At 33.7% G+C, this 25,515-nt stretch overlaps 3 protein-coding genes and 1 long non-coding RNA gene across 5 annotated transcripts in view; 1 reads left to right on the top strand and 3 right to left on the bottom strand.

Moving 5' to 3' along the window:
• The first annotated feature begins 501 nt into the window (after positions 1-501).
• LOC136065294 (uncharacterized) lies at positions 502-5,985 on the top strand. 2 transcript variants are annotated; one of them, XM_065768297.1, is made up of 5 exons: positions 502-1,042; positions 1,252-1,337; positions 1,513-1,659; positions 2,905-3,007; positions 3,474-5,985. In XM_065768297.1, the coding sequence occupies exons 1-5, from the start codon at positions 820-822 to the stop codon at positions 3,491-3,493; spliced, it is 579 nt and encodes a 192-aa protein (XP_065624369.1). In that variant the 5' UTR covers positions 502-819; the 3' UTR covers positions 3,494-5,985. The 2 variants fall into 2 exon arrangements, with proteins under 2 accessions (XP_065624369.1, XP_065624370.1); XM_065768298.1 differs by having other exon boundaries at positions 5,017-5,979.
• A 177-nt stretch (positions 5,986-6,162) lies between these two features.
• The window catches only part of LOC112007026 (ADP-ribosylation factor 2), an 84,921-nt gene continuing 65,568 nt past the window's right edge, over positions 6,163-25,515 (bottom strand). The window contains exons 6-7 of the mRNA XM_065768294.1: positions 6,487-6,568; positions 6,163-6,396 (exon numbers count right to left, since the gene is read on the bottom strand). Coding sequence (XP_065624366.1) covers positions 6,391-6,396; positions 6,487-6,568 — 88 coding nt within the window. The 3' untranslated portion in view covers positions 6,163-6,390. The remainder of the gene's footprint in view (positions 6,397-6,486; positions 6,569-25,515) is intronic.
• LOC111996336 (ADP-ribosylation factor-like) lies at positions 6,603-11,995 on the bottom strand. Its single transcript, XM_065768299.1, has 4 exons — positions 11,977-11,995; positions 9,020-9,096; positions 7,148-7,267; positions 6,603-6,800 (listed from the first exon to the last, which is right to left on the bottom strand). The coding sequence occupies exons 1-4, from the start codon at positions 11,978-11,980 to the stop codon at positions 6,618-6,620; spliced, it is 384 nt and encodes a 127-aa protein (XP_065624371.1). The 5' UTR covers positions 11,981-11,995; the 3' UTR covers positions 6,603-6,617.
• LOC136065295 (uncharacterized) lies at positions 10,108-10,763 on the bottom strand. The gene is made up of 2 exons (XR_010626918.1): positions 10,627-10,763; positions 10,108-10,518 (listed from the first exon to the last, which is right to left on the bottom strand). It is a non-coding gene; the product is annotated as an uncharacterized LOC136065295 (long non-coding RNA).

The raw sequence follows: 25,515 nt of genomic DNA, 5'->3' as shown, positions 1-25,515 counted from the left end.
TTTTTTTTGGTGGCCAAAATACTTTGTTGGTCCTAAATTTTAGCCCAAAACGTTTAAAGTGATTACTTTTAGTCTCTAACAAACTTAAAGTGATTGCTTTTAGTCTCTAATGTGTCGAATGGAATGATGACTTGTCCAGTTTTTGGTTGTGTTTATGTGAAGAATGTGTGTGTGTGAAGAATGTGTTACATCGATTTAGAGTAATGTGCTGTTTTGAAAATTGGATGCAAGAGTTTAGGTGAAGTCATAATACACGTCCTAGTACTGGATTGGTAACTGTAAGGGATTTGGCAATGTGGGTCTTTTAATAGGAGATGTGCAGCTATATATTGCAATGAAGCTCATTGTATTGTATTTTGTTCCATTTAATGTTAATGCTAATTTAGGGATAGCTTATGGAGCTCATAACCAAGGCGCTCTTCATATATAGATTTTGCCTGCTTGATTGTTCTAAAAAACTAGTTCTTGGAAATGTAGATTGTAATTCTTTTTGTGATTTCCTTTCACTTTTACATTTTAGATTGTAACATTTTGGAGAAGTCTGTTAATACCCTCCATTTATTTGTCTTGCTTACAATTGTGAGGGGACGTTTCAGCTAAACTCATTGTCTGTGGCTGATCCTTTACATTTTTGTATGTGGCCTGTCTTACTGACAGTTTGTCTATCACATCTTGATGTTTAATGCAGGCCCTCTTTCCTAATTAATGCAACTTTTCCTTTATTTTTGTAGGTTCCTTAATTTTTATTGAAATGGTCACTAGTAACTGTTGCTCTGGCAATGACTGTCATAGTGTTGTGTTGATTTCACATTCTTCGCCATGCAATTAGTCTCAAATGATGGTCATAGGGAAGGTATTTTAGAAAGCGATCCAATCCTACGTCAAGCAGGCTCTGTAGAATCTTCATCTTCATGTGAGATAACAGCTATTGAAGGGGATTGTGCTGTTGTTAATGATGATTTACAAGATCTTCAACTTGATGAAGATTGTCCTCTAGTGAATTCAGACCAACACCAATGCCGTATATGCCTTGATATTGGAGGTCTTTACTAACTATCATTCTTATTGTCTTTTTTGTTTTTTGAGTATTAATTTCATCATTTGAGATGGTTTGAGGTAAAAAAAAAAAGAAGATTTTTGTGGGTGCACATATAACGTGTGGTTGACACATGACATCTCAACTTAAATTACTACACGATCTTGGGTGCTAAGAAATGTACTTATCTTGGGTAAATTTTTATACATTTTCAGGTGAAGACTTAATTGCACCATGCCATTGCAAAGGCACCCAGAAGTATGTCCATAGATCTTGTCTTGATAATTGGAGGTCAACTAAGGTGATTTTTCTGGATATTTTAGAATGCTGCTTCTAGAATCATGAGATTGCAGATAATTCATTCAATCTTTCCAATGCTGTTTATCTAACTTGTATTTTGTGATAATATTTAATTGATATGATGTTTCTGGTATTGAGGCAGACAAACTGATTGTTCATTCCCTTTATTGTCTTAGGAGGGTTTTGCTTTTGCTCACTGTACAGAGTGTAGGGCTGTGTTTATATTACGTGCGAATGTCCCACCTGATCGCTGGTGGTTGAGATTGAAATTTCAGTTTCTTGTTGCTAGGGACCATGCGTTCATTTTTATAATCGTTCAGCTGGTATGATAATTTACTATTTTACATAATTTTGTTTATGTATTTTTTGCATATATGTTGATTGACCTTTGTTGGTTTAGCATAAAGTTCACATGTAGGATTTGGTGTATCTCCATAATGAAGTTATTAGACAGTATTACAACTGGAAATTTGCCTATATGGATCTGTTATTCCTCCAATCAGTACTTACAAACTCTGATAATAAATCTAGGCGACTCCATTTGTTTATGGGAGTTGGATGTGCGCAGTAGTTGCTGTGGAAATATCAAATGTATGTTCTGATATGAAGTTAAGCAGATCTTATGGAAGAAAACACAACTGATAAAGTTTTCTTTTTGTTTTTGTTTTTCTGACAGAAAAGAGTCTTTTTCATAAACTCAGATGGATTAGCTTTAGATTGTACAAATAGCTGTAAAGTAAAGCAGTCCAGCTAATAGAGCTTTGATCTTATTTATATTTTGACAAGCAAAAGTTCCACCAGAAACCTAAACTTGGGAATTAGATCCAAGGCTTCTCTTAATAAGAAATTCAAATTCAAAATTGCTTCAAATGTATTTTTCCCATGGTGCTAATGTTTCTTTGACTGTGCTGTCAAATGTTGACTGCGACTTGTTCTAGTTATTTCATACATCAAGTACTAATGGCATTGGATATCTAAATTAATCAAGACCATGCAGTCAATCACGTGTGATTTATGGGGAGGCAATTAATATAAGTCTCTTGATGTAAGAATATTAACTGCAGCCTGGAGCTAGAGACACATTTTGCCCATTTGATATGGGCCGATTCAGAGACTGAATATTTGTGAAAATGGTTATTTCCATAATATGATTTCATTTGGGCTGAGCTTCTAAAAAATATTAAGTTCAGGTTGATTGCTTGAGAAAACTGGATGCCAATCAGATAGTCCATTAATTGAATAGTTTTAATCTGGAGGTTGCGGATTTATGCTCAAACTTCTTTTGTTTTTTTTTTGTACATTTCAACTCCCTTGAATGTCCAAAATGCAGTGTTTATATTATTCATGTTTCATGCGTACTACTGAATCACTTGTTATTTTGTTCTTGAAGTTCCATGGCTACTGTTGAGTGTTGACATATAACATCCAGTTGCTTTCTTTCTCATTTACTTAGAATATATATTTTTAATTAGATATTGTGGTAGGTTTTTTATGTATTTGTGAATATAGGTTAAAATCTTGTTAGAACAAATGTTTGATATTTTCTTTTGATCATATGCTTATAACAGATTGTGGCGTTCTTGGGGGTACTAGTATACAAATTTTATGGAGATGAACTAAGGGAAATGTTTGGATATGAAGAACACCCGTATGGGTTTTACATAATGGCTGGTATGCTTACTCTCCAAATGACCTCTCTCTGTCTTTCTCTTGCATAAATATGCGTGCGCGCACGCACACACACATTATATGACGCACAAACACACAAAAATTTATAAACAAAATATATACATATTTGTGTGATTTTATGCCATGGCTGGTATAATCCCTTCAGCTGGTGCATTATTCTTGAATACCTTAGTTTATAATTCTTTTTAAGTATGTCTGATACAAAAGTCAATAATTCGCACAGTATATATGACATTCTCTGTTTCTGGGGTTGTCTCCAAATATTTCCATTATTGTTAGCGAATTATTGAATCCAATCCAATGAAGATGGTCCTGCTTTGCCTTTTCTGCTGCCTTATAAATTTGTCCATTACAAAATAAAGAAACTTAAGTGTATTTTCTGCAGTACCATTTCTCACCACATTAACTCCGCCTGTGTTAGTATTTACTGCCTTAATTTTTTACACAGCCGGTCCCAAGCCCGGATAAAGGAGGAGGGTATGCATTAGGTTGACGGCAAGTGTCACTTGAAATGAATGTATCCTTTAAAGAATTGAAAAGAATTCATGGAGCTATCTTTAGTTTAGTTGGGATTAAGATTTAATTGAGTTGAGTACCCCTTTTTTTTTTGCCCCGGGGGGGTGGGGAAAGGGAACATAAATTTAAGGTAAGGGCAGCAGTTGAAGATCAACTATAATAAATTGATGGGAAATAATTTAATGTTAAATCTTTAGATTTTTTTAAGTGGAAGTATTTTAGTGATTGAGGAGTTATAGGCACTTTTTTTTTCTTGTGTTTGGGGGAGCTCAGGTTAGGTTGGAGATCCTCACAAGATCAACCATAGGGATGTAGACTTAAGAAATTTGATAATATGGCAAGCTCAACTAGGATTGGGTCAATGAAAGTCTAGTGGCAAGTCAAATTGAGCAGACTATGGGTTGAAGATTTCATCCCAGGCTCAACCAGAGGATGAGACAGTGTAAACCAACTTTTCTCAATATCTAGGTTTGTCTCAACTTATGTCATTCAACCGAATCAACCCACCTTAGTTTTAGCTGGGAACCATTGCTTTGGATGTTATGTCATTTGGAAATTATATGCAATTATCTCACTGGTGCCTTCAGATTTCATCATGTATAAATTTGTTTTGCATTAAAAATATCAATTCTCCCAAATTTTGCTGCTTGTGCTTCTCTTGTCATGGCCATTGTTTGAATTGAGCCTAAATAATGTGGGCACAGCGAAAGATTGGTGTATTTTCGATATGTTAATTGCCAATTTGGGTCCAATTTAGAGTCTATTTGATAATTTCCATACACACACATCGGGATGGGTTCAAGTAACACTTGTAATTCTTTGCAATGTTATACCACTTGATAAATTTTCACTATATGAGTATTTTGACAAATTGACTATTGGATTATTTTATCTCCTCATACCCTTTATACTTGCAAAATATCAAGATAATTTGGGGTCAATAACTATATGATTTATAAAATGTACAAATTTCAGGTTTTTTGTATTGCAAGATTATACAAAAAGCATAAGTTTATGGATTAGATAGTAAATGACATTTGACTGATATAAAACTTTATTTGTGTGTTAAGTATGAAGAGAACAAGTAACATAAATGTGGGATTGCCAAAACAATAATTCAATTGATGGTTTTTTTTTTTTTTTGATACGTGAAAAACCTTTATTAAAAAAAAAGAAGAGAAGCATACAAATTGTTCCTATGGTACAGGATGTGTACTAAAGGAAGCAAAACATTAAGCAAAAGAACACAAATCTAAAAATTCCCAAAAAGAGGGAATAAAATTTTTAGTTATTGAGTGGTATAATATTAACAAAAAGTTACGTCAAGTGTATATGAACCATATCCATATACGTGTATAATACATTTATATTTTGGTGGTTTTCACATTTTTAATGAGGTAATTTTAGTTCAATTTGTAACTATGTTGGAGAAGAAGGGCTTGAAGGTGCCTAGTTGTTTTGAAAATTTTATGCAGGCTCTCAAAGGCATTTTTAATGTAAAATGAGATTAGATCTGATGCTGGAGCTATCTTATACTAAAAAAAGAAAAAGAAAAAAAGAGAACAAGCCTTAGAGTACAGCAGCATCCTATCATTCAGGTTGTTGAATAGGTAGTGTAGCAGGACTTCAAACCCTCGATCTTCTTTCTCTTTCTTGTTGGCATTGCTTATCTTTTCTGCCTGCTCCCTCTTTACTTCTCGCTATATTTATATCTATATTTCTATTTTATGTAGACATGCATTGATAGTTTGATACACGATGGTTCAAGGTTTTGTTTACTTTCTTTGCTCTGAAGACCTTAGTGCTAGTTACATCAATATTAGATCAGAGCTTAAGCTTTTGTGCCTGTTAAGTGGCCTGTGCTGGATTGCTAATGCATTTGCTTATTCGCCTGATCAAGGAATACCTGAATGTTTTAAGGTTTGAGAAACAACAATATTAAAGTCAGCGAGAGAGAGCTTCTTTGTTCCTAGTTGTTATTGTAGCTTTAGTATACACTTTGATACTATGTTTGGTAGGAAGATTCTTATTGGGTGTCTCTTGTTGTTTTAGGGCTAAAATGCACTTTACTCCCTTTAACTTTGTGCTTGCTTCTAGATCGTTCTCTCAATTATTAAAAATTTGCAATCTACACCCTCAACTATTACCACAATGTCAATATGCCACTTTCTTTCATGCTCCGTTACATTTGCCCCTGTTAATCAATCCCAAAACAATGCCATTTTGACATGGCAACATATGAAGTGCCTCTTTGGATTAGACAATTTTTATTCTGAAATGGGTGATACTCTTGGGAATTTGCTGATATTTGACCTTAGATTAATGCTTATGTGCTATTGTGTCATACCACCTCTAAGGCTCTAACCCTTCATCATTCCCATTCTAATTCCCCTTACCAATGTTCTATATAGCTTAATGTATCATCTTTTTTTTTTTTTTTTTTTTTAATACTATTTTAGCTTATTTATGATCCATTTTGTTGTAAAAGATTATCGTCAATGGATCTTTGAGTACCCATGCAACTTCACCACATAAGAGAATTGACCTTTTAATCATAAATGAGAATTAGGGGGAGGAGAAACTATTACAACCATATCCATTGAAGGAGAACCAAAAGCAAGGGTATCTCAAAATAAACAAGGTTTAATCATATCTATGAATTGTGAATCATGAATTATTTAGAATCTACAAGGCAAATGTCAATTTCTATCATATTGTAACAATGATCTAAAAAACAAATACATTCTCAAGACAATATCAAATGCAAAATACATAAACACCACATAACGACAAAATCCCCTATGACAAATATTGCAGCCCAAAAAAGAAAATGAAGATTTACGGATCTCCTAAGCCTGCAAGAACCAAATAGAAAATATTAATAAACCAGCCCATAACCATATCGAAGATTATCACTTACGTTGCATTCAGCAATAGAGCCTAACCTTGTTAGCAATATTGTTGGAAAGCCAGTCTAGTCCCTCGTACATCCCTTCCCCTGAAGTGGCACATGTGCTCTGGATATACCTGAAATAGAACCCAAAGCAATGGCCCCAATCAATGGATACCAAATTTCCTATGCATAGGGTAAAACATGAGAGAGAGAGAGAGAGAGAGAGTGTGTGCGTGTGTTAATATTCCAGTGACGTTGACAGAGGGAATGAAGACCAAGCTTATCAGTTATTTCAGCAGCATTCATGGCATTTGGAAGATCCTGCTTGTTTGCAAATACAAGCAGCACAGCCTCCCTCAATTCATCCTAGGCATTCAACCAGCAATATTATTATGCACAAGAAAATTTTAAACAAAACTGAGAGATGGTAAGTAAAATGAGCTATTGGCAATAAGATGTACACGGGGTATATATGTTATTAACACCAAAACAGTTGAATTAGAATACTGCAGAGACTAACAGTATTACAAAGCAATGTCAGTAATAAAATGATCTAACTAATTATGTGAATTGTTAATTATGTTTAATTTTGTTAGTTTCTAATAGGCTAGTAACATTAAAAAAAAAAAAATCAATAACCTTTTCCAAGATCTAACTAAACTAAAACATTACAGGTTCCACTCAGTTTATAACAAGATGGAGCCTTTAGTTACCTCATTCAACATCCGATGCAGCTCATCCCTAGCCTCAACCACACAGTCACGGTCATTGCTATCAACCACGAAGATAAGCCCTTGAGTGTTTTGGAAGTAATGTCTCCACAAAGGTCGAATCTGTACATGCACCATACAAGACTTAGAAAATGGGCAGACAATAATGCCTAAGGGAAAGTATAGCTCTCAATAAATTTAACTTCGTGGATCACCAACAACACATTAATAACAATGGATCACCCATAAGCATGCCATTTTCAAAGTGTGAAAAGTACCTATGTTAACCAACTAATGCATAATACAAACATACAAGCGTTCAAGTATACACTTCTTTGTGTGTGCTCTATCTAAGACTTTTTTCTTTAAGTCGAAATAAGGAGGCCTCGGTGGCTGAGTTGATGAAGTTCCCAAATGGTGTTCTTTATACAGCGAAAATTGGGATTTGGAATCCGTCTACAGTTTAATGTCTAGAATTTATGGAGCTTCTTTGAAAGGAGTTGGGGACGATCAAATGTGTTGGAAACCTACTAAGGGAAAAGGTTTTGCTGTTCATTCTTATTACCGGGTGCTGACAAAAAGTTTCGACCAGTCTTTCCCTTGGAAGACTGTTTGGAAGTCTAAGATCCCCTCTAGAGTTGCTTTTTTTGTGTGGACTGCAGCTTTGGGGAATATTTTGACTATTGATAATCTTAGGAAATGGAAGATTTTGATTTTGGATTGGTGTTGTATGTGTAAAAGAAATGGGGAATCAGTTGACCACCTCCTCATCCATTGTTCTATTGCTTTTGATGTATGGTCAATGGTGTTTACTCTGTTTGGCAATCATTGGGCTATGCCGAAAACAGTGGTGGAGTTGTTGGCTTGTTGGCAAGAAAAGTTTGGGAGGCATCGGAATTCTGCTATTTGGATGGCTGTGCCCCATTGTTTGATGTGGTGCATTTGGAGGGAGAGGAATAACCAGCATTTTGAGGATTTAGAGAGATCAATTTCTGATCTTAAACTCTTCTTCCTTAAGACTCTTCTGGATTGGGTTACAATGTTTGGCTTTCGTTCTTTTTCTTCAGTCCATGGTTTCATGGACTTTTGTACTTTATGCACTTGATTCGTTTTTGTCCTTGATGTTTACTTCCTGTATACTCAAGCGACACCCCTCTTTTTTTATATATTTTTATTACTTATAAAAATAAAATAAAAAATTGCGTACGTATGTATGTATGTATGTATACATACATATATATATATATATATATAATTGTGTGTATAGATTGTGCACACACAACATGAATAGCTGTCCTCACATAGAATAAGGAAAAACTGAAAATACAATGTCGCATTCAATGAAGCTTATGAATATGCTATGTGCTGATGGAATAACTAATCAGCACAAGACTGTCAATAAGCACATAAATCATGAATAACTAACACAAAAACATACTTCCTCTTAAAACTAAGGAAGAAACTGAAAGACGAGGTGCTCAAAATAAAGTACATACATTATCTTTATGTTGCGTGCTAATGGACAAGCATCTAATTAGCACAAGGACAGACACATGCACATAATAACCAACAGCAACTAAACACAAGTTATCAGGCACTTGTCTGAAATGTCTGCCACAAGCTGAATAGCTTTTCCTTAAATAGACAAGTAAAAACTAAATCAGAAAGTAGCTAGTAGATCTAGCTTATGAATTTGTTGTGTGCCAATGGTTCAATATCTAGTTAGCACAAGACCGTCCATAAACACTAAAGAAACTAGGTGCACATAAGTGACATAACAATCACAGAAACATGATATAAAACAATATTTTCCTGATTTCACATTTATGCTTAAAGTTTCAGTTGTTATGAAACTTAAATACTAAGATCACATACCTTGTCCTGGCCCCCGACATCCCAGACAGTGAAGCTGATGTTCTTGTATCCCACAATCTCCACATTAAGTTGCAAATCTTAAAGTCAGTGGACAAAAAAGCTACTTCTTTAAGTTCAAAAGTGTTTCAAACCACACCAATCTAAATTGGTCCAATTCCCAAGTCTAGTGTCAATACAGTTCAGGAAAGCATGTAAAACTAAGACAAATTCAGCATAGAAATAGAAGTAAGGTATTCACTACACCTTACATTTAAGCGTAATATATATTTTTATTGTAACATTCGACACGCAACTCCAACACTTAATTTAAGCATAATATACATATATTAATGTTTATTCCACTACCTAATGGATGTATGACCACAGAGAAGGTCAAACTTTAGAACAAATATATTTCACATTAACTTTACATTAGACAAAATTTGAAATAACTATCCATGAAAATAGGTCGAAAGCAACAACATGAGTGCACAATGAAATCTCAACAAAAGATAGAACAATTAAAAGAACGATCAATCTTCCATATATAAATGAAGAGAAAGTTCATCTTGTAAAAAATATAAAATTTACTCCAAAAAATTAAAATAAAAAATACATGTTGCTTACAGATTGACAAGCAATGGGTACAAATATGAAGCTTGTCCTTGATCTGGAGAAGTTAAAAAACCTTCACACAAACTTATGAAACAATTCTTTAATGTTCTTCTCTACTTAATTAGATGACAGCAAGTCAACCAACATGGCCACAAGCCTACATTTTATGGAATAGTTCTAGTGCAGCCTAGGGTCTCTTCACTCGACAAAACCCACCTATAAGACTACAGTAAGTGACAAAATTGGGAGCTCCCATCTTGGACAATTCAAATTGAAGTTTTTAAAACAATAGAATATATAAATGATTGGAATAGAATCAAATTGAAGTTTACTCCTTTCATGCTACAACTTTTATGGCTATTTTAGGAGGAGAAAAGCTATGTCCACAACACTTTCACNTTCTAGTGCAGCCTAGGTCTCTTCACTCGACAAAACCCACCTATAAGACTACAGTAAGTGACAAAATTGGGAGCTCCCATCTTGGACAATTCAAATTGAAGTTTTTAAAACAATAGAATATATAAATGATTGGAATAGAATCAAATTGAAGTTTACTCCTTTCATGCTACAACTTTTATGGCTATTTTAGGAGGAGAAAAGCTATGTCCACAACACTTTCACAACAAGTCTTGAGTGGCAAGCTGTTATTGGTTGTTACTAGTGAGCAAATAAGCAATTTAAGTGGTAAATTCAAATTAAAACCAATAATAAGTTACCACTTATAATTTGTTGTGAAAATGTTGTTGACATAGCACTTCTAATTTTAGGAGAGAGTTCGCATTGTTCATGTGTGATATGGTTCCCAAGACCAATTCTATATCTATCACAACTCCATAGAGAGTAAGTTCTCCTCCCATCCAATAACTCCTTGTGAGGGTCAACCAAATCTTCACTTCAAATAAAACCTATTTAATTACAAATTAAAAAAAAAAAAAAAGGGAAAAAACATCAATGATATGAAAAGAAACATCACTTCATAAAAGTAAATAACCACTTCCAACAAATATACATACACCTTAAAGATTGACTGGCAAAGTCTAACTAAGTAATTCTTGAAGTGCTTTATCTGCTGGATTGCAGATAGCAAGTCAACCAACATGGATGCAATGGTGCATTTGCTGAAAAACCCTTGTCAACCATTATCTTAATAAGTTCCATAGCCTGATGTCTCATGTGTTGCAAATTTGGAGTTACTCCCTTGTTGGACATTTCATGAAAGAGATTCATTGCCTCATCAATTCTTTTCGTTTTACAAAATCCATTAATCAATGTGTTATAGCTAACAACATTAGGTGAACAACCCCTCTCAACCATCATGTTCAATGCTTCGCTGGCATCCTTCAATTTATTTTGTAAACAGTATCCATCAATCAAAGTACTATAAGAGACTACGTCAGGCTCAATGCCTCTTTGAATCATCTTATCAAAAATAATTTTCGCCTCTATCAACATCCCCTCTTTGCAAAATGCATCCACCAATATGCTGAAGGTCCTCACACTTGGCACGATCTTCCTTTGTGCCATCTCGTTCAACAAAGTAGTAACCTCTCTCCACCTGCCGCAATTGCATAGGCCTCGAATTAAAGAATTGTAAGTGCTAAGGTCCAGCTGAATGCCTTTACTCATCATTTCAGTCAAAAAGTTCAAGGCCTCAGTTACCAACCTGTCCTTACATAAACTATCAATGATTGTGTTATACGCTGTCAGATCAAGCTCAAAATCTCCTTCTTCCAATTTCCTTAGCAACCCAATAGCCATATCAGTCTTACCAATCTTACACAGAGCATTTAGTAACGTTCCACAAGTAAATGCATCAGGTTGATACCCTTTCTTCTCCATATCTTCTACCAACTTCACAGCTCCAGCAATGTTACCTTGAAAACAGAGACCCTTCACAAGGGTGTTTAGAGTAATAGAGCCTGGGTGATAACCAAGTTTCAAAATTGTTGCCAAGACAGAAAACCCAAAATCTACTCGGTTCGAAAGGCATAAGCAGTTGACCAAAATATTAAGAGTATAAATATCAGGAGAGATACCAAATGATTCGATTCGTTTAATTAGAGAAATGACTACTGGGTAATGCTTCATTCTTGCAATGCCACCCAACAACCGAGTGAAATCCACAATGGAAGGCAAAGGGCGCGTGTGAAGCATTTTATCAAACAGGTCTAAGGCATGATCAACATTCCTAAAGCTTCTAGTTCTGCACTGATCTCTAACAGATTTCAAGAATTGATCTTGATTGTGATTGTGATTGTGATTCGGGTTCTTTTTAGCACTAGCAATGCTAGTAGTAGTAGCAGCAGTAAGAGTAGAATAATAATAAGAACGAAAAGAAGAGTGGGAAGTACGAAGCAGCGTACCCATTTTCCTGAAGATCCAGCAAGCAAACAATTTGGCAGCGGAAATCAGAACGAAACGATAGAGTTTGAGAATTGAGAAAGCGAGAGAGAGAGAGAGAGAGAGAGATAGAGAATCGATGAGAGAGTATAAAAAAAACTGGTGAAGGGGGCGGCTGAAATGCACACACACCACCAGATCATTCTTCTTCGTTTTTTTCTGTTTAGAACAACGGTTTTACTATTTACTCCTCGTCCCCATTAACTTAAAGGATCCGGTTGTTGAGAACATTGATTGGGTTTCGGTGGGGGTAGTTTTGGAATTTTGTGGACCTTTTTAAAAAGCCTGCACCAATTGCCAAGATAAAGAGTGGCTTTTGGTTGCTTGGACTATAAAAATGTAATGGTTTTTATGCATATGCTACTATTAATTAATGATCCACTGTTGCATAAGTGTAATTAATTATTATTTGAACCTGATGAGATTACGGGGTCATCAGTTCTAAATTCATGTAGAATTCTTAAAAATCACAGTCAGGGATTCAAGCAGATTCCATCAGTACTATGTTGGCCCCAACATTTCCATCTAGGTCTCTCTCTCTTTCTCTGTTATGAATTTGATTGAAGATGAATTTGTGTGCAAAATGTATTGGATTCTCTTGTGCCTGCACTATTGGCTGACCAGAATCGAAAGTTTATCTATGTTGAACAGGAAAGTTTATTGGTCCAATTGATATTTCTCATTTTAAAGGTATCATATATTATTGTACTGAGTTTAGTAGACGATGAAACATTGAGAAAAAGAAGAAAACTAAACTTTTAACCTTTATTGACTTAATTGGTGAAAATTGAAAATCCTCACACTAAGTAATTATGTTGGCTTTTTTTACTTATTTGATGGATAATCTAAGATTTAAAATTGCTATTTCTTTTTCTTTTTCTACATTGTCCTGGTAAACAAACAAAGCATCATGGCTTGGTTGATGGAGAGACCGTGAAAAATGCATGGGACTATGCAAGACTTGCACATAGGAATAGGAATAGGGGAATTGGAATTTGGGACAGTGAAAGTTAAAAAAGAAAAAAAAAACATTTTTTATTGCCTTTGAATTAAGCCCCATCTCAGTCTCACTAATGTCCTCTTTGCTGTTCTTGCAATTAAACTGTAATACTGCAGTTCATTGAATCACAGTGTCTTGAAATTTCAAGGACCGCGTTACATCAAATGTTTAGGTTGTCATTAAGAATCTAAAAGTCCTGAAACTAAATGCTGACAATTGGTTGAACTTGGTCAATTTTGGTATTTTGTCCATGGTTGGAACCATCAACAAGGTGACTAATTGTTAAAACTGCAAAGATGGTTTCACATGGTTTCTCCATCATCATCATCATAATCTTATGCCTTTCAAGTCTCTATGAATTCCTTAAGTTGAAGATTGTTTGACAGAATATTGTTTAAGTTATAATCTGTGATTAAATATGCATGTCTCATGTTTATTAAAGAAAGGCAAATTAGATGATAAGATACTCATTTGAACTAAGATGTATTGTATTTCTAATAAAGGCATTGGTAATAATTTATGGAATAATGTTGGTAATCTATTATAAGGTGAGTATCAAATTACTAATTCTTCCAAAAACTTAAGAAAATGGTGAATTTAATCACTTAACCATAATGCTAACCCTTCCACTCACATGTTGTTCTAAAGTTCCCTTAATAAGTAGGGCCCAACATGTAAGATTTTTAACATTTTAAATGGAAGGTAGTAAAAATAGGGATCAATATTTTCCTACACGAAAATCCAATTTTACACAATCTACCAAAAAAAAAAAACCTCTTGAAGACCACACTCTACATTGATAATAATTTTTCCAAACACAAAGTTAATTGTGATTTCACCTATTCTTCCATTAATTGGAACACATAGTCTATGTTTTCTTTTTCATGATAAGTATAGTAAGGGTGACAAATGCATGGCCAGTGCATTGGTTTCTTCTCTAACATAGATTTATATTAATGGAGTTATTATATAGTTTGTTAGAATTATCTAAAAATTCTTTGATTAGGTGATAATTTAGGCCTCCTTTAAGTATAGTGGTTGTATGGTACCAAACAACTAATTTTTTTTTTTTAATAAATTTTTTGCAATTTGGTGTTTTAAAATCAAAAGAATTAAATCAAATTAAAAAATGTAAATAAAATATGCTAATGTGGAAAATTGTGGAGAGGTCAACCAAAAGTCAAAAACTTCAGTTATATATATATATATATATCCATCTTGTTACCTCATTAATACTAGCATTTTTTTTCTCACTCTCTCTCTCTCTCCTTATTTATTGTGTGTCCTCTATTTTCAATAATCTGCAATCCATACTCATCTACTAAAGAGCACCCCACCATAGCCAAATCTCCCCTTTCGGCACAAAAGCAATATAGCAATTAAATTTATGTTAATTGAATAATTCCATATCACCTGTACGTAAGACATAATTTGAACTTCAAGTTCAAAGGGGTTTGTTAAATGGGCTTGAAACCAGTTTCATTCTACTAAAAATGTATACTTGCATTCTTCCATTAATATGCGCGATAGTTGTATCAAATACATTGATATTAGATATATGGAGGGATCGGGGTTTGGCAGCACTTGATGCCATTACAACTTCTTGAATTTCTTTGTTTTTATCACACAAGGGAATATGCACCCAGCCATAACTGAGCCATCTAGGAACTTCACTAAGGCAAATATATTGCAACCTATGGCAATGAAACTGTTTTGGGATTGGAAGCTCACAATTTCTATGGTCTTTGTAATGCTATTAGTATAGTTCGAAAATATTGGATAGTTGACATGAACTATGTCTTCTAATGAAATCTCCGGCACCTACAAGTTGAAGCTCTTCGAGAGCTATTCTAGATGGGTACAAAATGCATTTTTCCCACAATATGTTTGAAATTAAGTCTTTGCTAAACTTGCTGATTGTATAAATGTAGTAATTGGGTAATTTATCCAATAACGAAATTGTCTAAAACACTATTTGTCCCACGACCAACTCTTTATTGATGAATGGGAATGTGAAGCAGAAAGTCCAACTAGAAATTTCTAGTGTATTATTTAATAGCTTCTTTGCGGAAATGGGAGATTTGGCTATGGTAGGGTGATTTTAGTATATGTAAGGTTTGCAGGTTATTAAAACTGGTAGTGCCCTTTAATCAAGTGGAAAACAATAAATGAGGAGAGAGAAAAAAAAATGCTAGTATTAATTAGGTAATAAGGTGTAAAGTCTTTACATTTAATGATGTTTTTTCAATCTTTTAGAAATTTATGACTTAAAAAATGTGTAATTCTTATTGAGTCACATTAGATGTAACTTGAACCCATTTCTATGACTTAAAAAATGTGTAATTCTTATTGAGTTACACTAAATGAAACTTGAACCCCTCTCTCTCTCTCTCTCTACACACACACACACACACACACACACACACACACACACACAGATGGGAAATAACTATTCATCTTTAAAAAGTTTGTAATAACTATTTCTTAACAGGTGTATTAATTTCTAAAATTAATATATTTCCAAATGAACAAACTTTCCATATGCACATAACAATTATGAAAATAAATAAATCATAAAAATAAAATAAAAAAATCTCTCTTTCAAATTTAAAAAATATTATTTTTTAGGAAATATAATTATATGAGTAAGATATTTCCTAAAATATATCTTAAGTTTGATTTAAAAAATGTTTTCATTTTATTGTCTTCAAGGTTCTATTATTATGTTATCACCAAATAAATGAATAGTAATAAACATTATATTACAGCGTCTTGTATTCCTTGTAATATCTATTATATTGTGTTGCCATTAAAAAAAATGCTGCTATAAGTAGCTTTTTTTTCTAATGTTATTTCTATGTAATTACTGTTATAGTTTACCAAACTTATCCTTAGACCTTGAGTAACTCCAAGATTGTGGGGATTACTTCAAAAGTCAATGCATAAATATGAAATCAAACTTGCGTGTGTGTGGTGCACACTAGTGGCTCCAAGTTAGAGTCAGGGTGATCACAAAACCACCCTAGCCTGGAAAAAAAAAAGTCATATTATATATAAAATTTAAAAATTTTATGATTTTTTTACCTTAAAAAAAAATGTACGACCACTACAAAAAATTTTAGGTCCAATATAATTAAACTTTAGACAAAGTTTAGCAACAAACTTGGTTATAGATTAAGGCTATAACTCCACTCAATATTTTTTTTTATTAGATATGAATTTTAACAATTCCACAATTAGATCACATTTTTTTTCTTATATTCTTCATACTTGCAAAACTTCAAAAAGATTAAAGATAAATAGCTTATGTCATCAATCAAATGTTTAATTTTTCATTTTCTCAAAAAAAATGTTTAATTTTCGAGTTTTTGTAGTCTAAAATTATACACAAAAAATAAGTTTATGGATTAAATAGTAAATAACATTCGATTGACATGAAACTTGACCTGTGTTTTAAGAACATAAAAAACATACAATTCAACGGTTAGATTTTCAAAATATGCAATCATGTTAATTTGTNAAAAAAAAAAAAAAAAAAAAAAAAAAAAAAAAAAAAAAAAAAAAAAAAAAAAAAAAAAAAAAAAAACCGCCACTGGTACTGCAGCTTAACTAGGGGAAGCTTATATATAACTTATATACTACTTGACATCACTATTAATCTGCTGCAATAATGGGCAATACATTATGAGAAATTTTTATCTTATTGAGTGGATACAATCTTGGACACAGGCATGTACAGGAATCCAATAATAACATCAAGACCAATACATTGGCAAAATTTTCACACGTAAGCTACATTCTGCACATTCTTCTTCTTCTTCTTGTTCTGGATGCAGATCTTTAAAAGTCCCATAACATCCCCTTAGGTTGACCTAGACCATGACTTTTTTGTTCACTCAACCTTAAGTCTATTCCAATCAAGTTTAGTACAAATGAGAAAGTCAGTGGAATATCTGCAGTCAACTGAGGTCTCTAGACGATGCTATTTAGACCTTTGAAAGTTTGAACTGTAGAAGTGTTGACTACTTAAAATTACATTATTATCTTAATTTTGGTAGATAATATCACATCAATTTCATATTTAATTATTCGTAAATATGTGAATTTGAAAGATTTCTAAAAAATATACTCATTACATGTAGTGGGAGAATTTATTTTTATTTTTAATTTTAGTTTATTTACCATTTTAACCTTATTTCCCTTTTTAAGGAATAAGAATATATTAATTAAATTAAAGGTATTTTTGGAAGTCAAAAATGCAATAACTAACTAACTTTTTTTTTTTTTTTTGTTGATACAAGATAAAAATTCTACTTTAACCTAATTTAAGTGCATATATATATATATATATAAAAGTGCATATATGTGTGAAGCTCCCACTTGGAAACTTGAACCTCGGCCCTTATCCCCCACAATGTATATATGTGTGACCAACGCACCATAGGTGTGCGGTGGTAACAATTAACTTTCTGAATCCTCTTAATATATAAAGATAATGGCATGTCCTTTGAAGCATTTTTATGGATTCTATTTCGTTCCAGTTGGAAAATATCGCACCGGCATGCAAACCAGAATAATAACCCCCTTATTAGAGATGTCAATTTTTCCCCACCCCACTTAACCCGCCCCTCTCCACTTTGCCTCGTGTGGGTTTTCCCCGCCTCACAAAGGTGGTGGGGTGGGGATGGGGCAAGATTTTAGCCCTGTACTATAGGGCGGGGCGGGGATAGGATTAGACTTTTTAGACCTGCCTCGTCTCGCCCCTCCCCTCCTCGTCCCCGCCCCGTCCCGCATTGCTAAGGGTTATAATTGTAAAATTTTCATGCCCTAAAACCTTACCATTTAAACAAACATATTAATATTAACTTATTTTATTCTACCCAATGTAGTTCTTTGCCTTTATTTTGTTATATGTTATACTCCAAGATTTATTATTATTATTATTTTTTTTTTTTTAATGATTGTCTTGTTAAACACTTGGATATATTATTCAATTATAATTGATTTGATTTGATGGGATACATTTAGTTGTAATTTCAAGTATATATTTATTAATGAAATAGGTTTCATTAAAAAAGTTATACTAGTTGTAGGGCAAACTAACAAAAAGTAGAGTTTTACAGGGTAGGGTGGGGTGGGGCTTCATGGGGCTCCAAGGGGTGGGAATGGGTTGACAAAGTTTTCCCCGTCATGCGGGGCGGGGACGAAGACCCCATCTTTCGGCCCCGCTCCACCCCGTTGCCATCCCTACCCCTTATTTCACCTCGGATGAAATTTCAGCCCATTTCGAGCATTTCAGTTAATACTAGCCGAAATTAAAGATTTGGCCAGAATGCAAAAGTGAATTATAATCTCAATTTTTTATTTATAATTCGATAATTTGAGATGGAAGATTTGAATTCTATATTTCAATTAGAAATGCTAGTGAGCATTAGATGAACTATAAATCACTTTCCAATCCTAATCTCAATTTTAAATCAAAACAACTAAAAAGCAATTTGCCCTCACATCAACCATCCCCAACTTTGGTGTTGATAAGGTCCTTTACACCATTCAGGTAAAAGTTTTGACAATTTGAGTAACATAGATGGGAATTCCTGAATTGGCGACTGAAAAAATGCTGTTGTTAGCACTTTTACCATTTAAAAAAAATGAATAAAGTTTAGCGCATACTTCCTTACATTAAGCTACTCAATTAAATTCAAACAAACATATAATTATATTGAATTTAATTATGTCTGTTTTTTTTTTTTAATATTGAATTTAATTGTCTTTAAAAAAAGATAAGACATATTATATTTTATTGGCCAATACAATCATACATTTGAATTTAATTTGGGTTATTAACGTTGTTTGCCTAAAAAAAACTGCACTTAAATTTTGGAGAAATTTTATGTTCATAACATTTTCACAATAAATCATAAATAGTAAGTTATTATTGGATCTCATTTAAATTCAAAACTTAAATTATTCTTTTGCCCACTCGTAACTACCAGTAACAATTTACCATTTAAAATTTGATGAGAAAGTATTGTGAAAATGTTGTAAATATTGTATTTCTCTAAGTGCACGTTTGTTTCCACGTTTTCAGCCCAAAAAGCGCTTTTTGAAAAAAGCTAGGCCTAAATGTGCGTTTGGTTTAGCTCAAAACGCAACTTTTTGGAAAAAGTTGCATTCTAGGTTTGTGAAGAAAACGCGTAGTATGAAAATGGAGCTCTGAGCTCCATTTTGGAAAACGCCCATGCGCATTTGAAATCTATCCGTTGGACTCACAAGACAATTACCAAATTACCCTTTCACACCATTCCTCATTCCTCTCATCTCTCTGCTCTGCCCTCTGCCCTCTCAATAACAAATTTCCAAATCCAAACACAAAAAAAAATCTATAACAAATTCCAAAATCAGCTAAGGAAAAAAAAAAAAATTTAATCCCTTGCAAATTAGGATTCCTCAAAATGCAAAAAAAAAAAAAAAAATCAGAATATTGCAAAATCTTTCAAATGGAGTTTGTACCCATCTTGCAGTGGATGAGTTCCAGTGGAGAAGAAGTTGAAGAGTCATGAGTTCCGATGGCTCTTAGAACACGCCGAGAACACAATCATCGCAGCGACCGGCACCGAAACAGTCCTCGCCATCGTCGTCTCTGTTAGAGGGACCCTCCAAATCCCAACAACCACTCGCGACTCCTCCACCACGGCCACGGCCACCTCCACAACCACTGCTGCGAAGAAATGTTAGCGACCGTCGAATAGTGAATTTGTGGACGTTGTAAACAACGGTAGGGAAAAAAAAAAAAAAAAGAGGAAGAAGGAGAGCATGGAACGTTCTAGAGTTTGGAGGAATAGCAGGGAAAACAAAGGAGAAAAGAAGGATAAAAAAGAAAAGAGTAAAGGTACGTGTGTGGAGGAAAAAAAAGAGGGAAAAAGAAAAGGATAAAAAAGAAAAAAATGCCATGTGTGAAGGATAAAAAAAGAGGGGAAAAAAAAAGGAAAAAAAAAAGAAGGAAATGTTATCACAATTTTTTCACAATAAATCTTAAGTGGTAGATTAATATTAGCTAATATTGGTGAGAAAAAAATAATTTTTTTAGAAAAAAAAAATTTTAATAGTACGTTAAAATTAAAATTAGTGTCAATTTTTATCACAATATTTTCACAATACTTTCACATTAAATCTTAAGTGGTAGGTTATTATTAGCTAATATTAGTAAAGTAGTTGATTTAAGTATGAAACAAACTCCTTTTATATTTACATTGTCCTTTTTGGTAATTTACCACTCAAACCACCACTTTTATAAGTGCCAGCCAAATACTCAGCTTTTTCAAAAAACACTTTTTAACAGTTTTTACCAAACACTCAACTTTTTCAAAATGCATTTTTTTATTATGCACTTTTTGAAAACTTTACTTTTTCATTATGCACTTTTTTAAAAAACTGAACCAAACTCACCCTAAATTTTGCCCTTACAAGGTACAAGTTACAACACAAGTACACAACATAAGACTAAAATGTAAGACAATAAAACTTCTTATGTCCTTTTGATTGGTAAAGCCAAGGAATCATGTAGATGTTTTATGTCATGCAACCATTTCTCTCACATCTTGTTAAGCTGGCACTTTGCGCAATAAGATATCAAGGCACTCCACACTACTACATGGGTGCGTGTGTCAGTCTAGTCCAGTTCGGACCTTGGCTACTTGAAAGAACTGCATACTCTTTTGAGTGAGGTCCTGAAAACTGAAACCAGTGGGTGACAGTCTAGTTCGGTCCTTCGCTACATGTGGGTGCGTGCGGTGCGGGTAAGTGGGTTTTATGCAAGTGAGTAAGGATTAAGGTAGTCATTTTGATTTTTGCAGAAAGAAATATGAATAAGTTACTTGACACTAAAATTAAGAAAATTAAAATGTACAATTTGTTGGTGTGGGTGTGTGTTCCAAACACTTTTATTCTTATTTATTTTCTAACGGTTGGAAATTTATGAATAAAATAACCATTGAGAAATTATGAGAAAAATAGCCGTTAGACAATAATTGATAATATAGCCGTTGGGCTTTTAAGGGTTATTAGTAACCAATAACTATAAACTATTATCTTCATAAATAGCCTATATAATACTCATCATAACATATTTTTCAAAATGGTCTTTTTACTACTTTATGTTTTAGATACACAACTTTACTATCTTTCTCTCCCACATATTTTTCTACAAGAATATTTGTTCTAAGGAAAGGCAATAGAAGGTTGTTCTTAAACCTTTTGTAAGTGGAAGTGCGTACATCACAAAGGTCAACGCTATAATCTAATCTTAGGAGGTTGTTTGGCCAAGAGAACCAATCGCACCAAGTTTTACTTTGGGTGGCACGAATCAATCTTTAAGGACAACGCTTGCGCAGCATGATTCTATAGCACTGTGAGATTGTTCTAAGTTCCTTTTTTTTTTTTTTTTTTTTATTTTGCTAATTATTTGAGATATTATTTTTGTATCAAAACTTGTTTATGATTCCACGTAAGAGTTTAAATGGGTAGAGGTCATTAGTGGTCCATGGGCACTGTCAATTGTTACGTGTTTTCCGCTATCTCGATAAGGAGATTAGTGATGAGTCTATCCCTATGGTGTGAGATAGTGCTAAGTTGCAGAATTTGGTGAGGTTGAGCTTTAGGCTCTTAATGGATCCATATCCCTACCTGTTGGGATGGGGTGTATCTGCATACACTCCTGATGGATGCCATCGATTAAGTTGCAAATTGTTGGAGGTTGAGCTTTAGGCTCTTAATGGGTCCATACTCCCTACTTGTTGGGATGGGGTGTTCTGCACACACTCCTGATGGATGCCACCTATATGTGAGTGGAAGTTGTGCCGCTTCCTATGAGACTTTTTGGGTAGGTCTCTAGAGCTCTCATGAAACCCAGTGGCGCATGGCCTGGATAAGGCGCCAACCCGTTTAAGAACAACCTTGATAAAGAAAGTTATGTGGGTAGTAAGCTTAGTTTACTAATAGCTTGGTTAAAAGAGTTTTAACTCCACCATTGTCTTTTAATTTCTACTTATTTATCCTATGTATGGTTAAAACCTTCTGGTACCATATTGATGCATGCTTTCTTTAGTTGCGTGCCTTTCCTATTTTGTGTTTGTAACATGTGGGGGAATTCCTTTTATCCACCAAGTGCAAGAGTGATATTGAAAAAAAAAAAATTATATATATATATATACACACACACATATACATATACATATACATATTTTTATTGGCTATATGTGTTGTTTTGAGATGGTGGATAGGTTTTTATGAACTTGAAACAAAAAGACCTTGCAAACCCATAACAAGAGGAACCAAACTCCTTAGTTTGGAACATTATAATTTGGATGATTTAAAACACACAATGACTAGAGATGGTAAAAAAATTTATGTAATCTTTGTTGACGACCATTCTATATTTAGTTAACTTTGTCTATTAGGAACCAAAGATGAAGTTTTGCAATTTTTTTTAAAATATAAAATAAAGTTGAAAATGGCGTAAGCCTAACTTGGTATATCTTGAATTGTGGGGGTGGTTGGCTAAGATGTTACCCAAATTTAAAAAGAGAATACCTAAAAGTATGGGGGTACTTGCCTAAGGTCATGCTACATGAACCTATAAGGAGAAAACTTGATTCTTAGATATGTGATTGTGCGTTTATTGGTTATGTTTGCTATGGTTCATAATATAAAATTATTTTCATCAATAGTGATGTATTTAGAATTTAATACTATTGTTGAATCTTAAAAATATTTTTTTTTTAAGTATGAGGTTCCTTTGAAAAATAAAGAAAATATGTTTCATGAACTTATTAATACTTCTAATGACCTTGTTATGATGTGCAAGAATTGAGAAGAAGTAAGCGAACTAAGGAGAGAAAGAGTTACGGTAACAATTTTCTTACCTATATTGTTGAAGATGAACATGTAAGTTATTATGCAATTAAATTTGTTGATGCACCATTATTGTTGGAACAAATTATTAGATTATGTCTAATCACACTGCTTCCACCTAAGGTTAAGCCTATTGGTTGCAAGTGGGTGTTTAAAACAAAATTTGTATGGTTGAAAGTGGGTTTTCAAAAGAAACTTATAATTGAATGAGCATAGATAAGTATTAAGGCATGCTCAGTAGCTAAAGGCTATAAGCAGAAATATCATGTTGATTATTTTATATTTATTCTTCGATTATTAGAATTGCATCTACAAGAATGTTGTTTGTCATTGTATCTATTTACAAACCTATTATATATCATATGGTTGTTAAAACTGGTTTCTAATAAGTGAATTACATATATATATATATATATTATATATGGAGCAACCAGAGGGTTGTGTTGTCCTTAGACAATTATGTAAAGTTTGTAAATTGGTTAAATCCATGTAGGGATTAAAACAAGCACCTATACAATGACATGGAAATTTTGATATATGATGCTTACACATGGATTTGTGACTTATGGTCATATAATAAGTTAAATAATAATGAAGGTGTCATTATTTGTTTATATGTTGATAACTTACTTATATTTGGAACCAGCCATAATGTTGTGCATGATACCAAATGTTTTCTTGCCTCTAAATTTGATATGAAAATTTTGGTTGAGGCAAATGTTATTTTAGGCATCAAGATCCTTAGGGATAATGATAGCAGCGTACTATCACAATCTAATTATGCAGAAAAAAAAAATTAAACACTTTGATATGTGACCTATGTCTATTATGTATGACTTAAAGATGCACTTGGTTAAAAATCATGGTGATAGTGTTTCACAAGATAAATATGCACAAATTATTGGTAGTTTAATGTTTTTGACAAATTGTACCCGTCCTGATATTGCATATGTTGTTGGTAGATTAAGTAGATACACTCATAATCCTAGTATTGAGCATTGAGATGCAATATCTAAATTATTGAGATATTTAAAGGGGACTTTTGATTTTGGTTTGCCATATTGTGGCTATCCTACTATTTTAGAAAGATATTGTGATGCTAACTGGATCTCTGATACAGATGAGGTGAAGCCCACTAGTGGATATGTGTTTACACTAACTGAAAGGGCTGTCTCTTGGAAGTCAACCAAGAAGATTTGCATAGTGAGATCTAATATGGAAACAGAGTTAGTGGCCTTATAGAAGGCTAGGTCTGAAGCTGTATGGCTTAGAAGTATATTAATTGATATACCTCATTTTACTAACTCTATTGTCTCTGTTTGCTTTCCTTGTGATTACTAGATTGCCATAACACGTGTTAAGAGCAAAGTTTATAATGCGAAAAGTCGACATATCCAATTGAGGCTAAGGCAGCTTATTGATAATGATGTTATGTCATTGGATTTTGTGAAATGCGAAAAGTCAACATATCCAATTGAGGCTAAGGCAACTTATTGATAATGATGTTAAGTCATTGGACTTTGTGAAATGGGAAAAGTCAACATATCCAATTGAGGCTGAGGTAGCTTATTGATAATGATGTTATGTCATTGGACTTTGTGAGGTCTAAAAAGAACTTGGCCGATCCTTTGACCAAACCACTAGCAATAAGGCTGGTGAGTGAGACATCTAAAGGGATTGGACTGATATCCAAGTTACGACACTGTGGCTAATGCCTAACCTTTCTATGATGGGTGATTCCACGTAAGAGTTTAAATGGGTAGAGGTCATTAGTGGTCCATGGGCACTGTCAATTGTTACGTGTTTTCCGCTATCTCGATAAGGAGATTAGTGATGAGTCTATCCCTATGGTGTGAGATAGTGCTAAGTTGCAGAATTTGGTGAGGTTGAGCTTTAGGCTCTTAATGGATCCATATCCCTACCTGTTGGGATGGGGTGTATCTGCATACACTCCTGATGGATGCCATCGATTAAGTTGCAAATTGTTGGAGGTTGAGCTTTAGGCTCTTAATGGGTCCATACTCCCTACTTGTTGGGATGGGGTGTTCTGCACACACTCCTGATGGATGCCACCTATATGTGAGTGGAAGTTGTGCCGCTTCCTATGAGACTTTTTGGGTAGGTCTCTAGAGCTCTCATGAAACCCAGTGGCGCATGGCCTGGATAAGGCGCCAACCCGTTTAAGAACAACCTTGATAAAGAAAGTTATGTGGGTAGTAAGCTTAGTTTACTAATAGCTTGGTTAAAAGAGTTTTAACTCCACCATTGTCTTTTAATTTCTACTTATTTATCCTATGTATGGTTAAAACCTTCTGGTACCATATTGATGCATGCTTTCTTTAGTTGCGTGCCTTTCCTATTTTGTGTTTGTAACATGTGGGGGATTGTTGGTGTGGGTGTGTGTTCCAAACACTTTTATTCTTATTTATTTTCTAGCCGTTGGGCAATTATAAGAAAAATAGTCATTAGACAATAATTGATAATATAGCCGTTAGGCTTTTAAGGGTTATTAGTAACCAATAACTATAGACTATTATCTTCATAAGTAGCCTATATAATACTCATCATAACATATTTTTCAAAATGGTCT

The sequence above is a fragment of the Quercus suber genome, unplaced genomic scaffold, assembly GCF_002906115.3.
Source record: "Quercus suber isolate HL8 unplaced genomic scaffold, Cork oak 2.0 scaffold_919, whole genome shotgun sequence".
Classification (NCBI taxonomy): Eukaryota; Viridiplantae; Streptophyta; class Magnoliopsida; order Fagales; family Fagaceae; genus Quercus; species Quercus suber.
The sequence above is the reverse complement of the archived record's forward strand: the minus strand, read 5'-3'. Positions and strand labels throughout refer to the sequence as shown.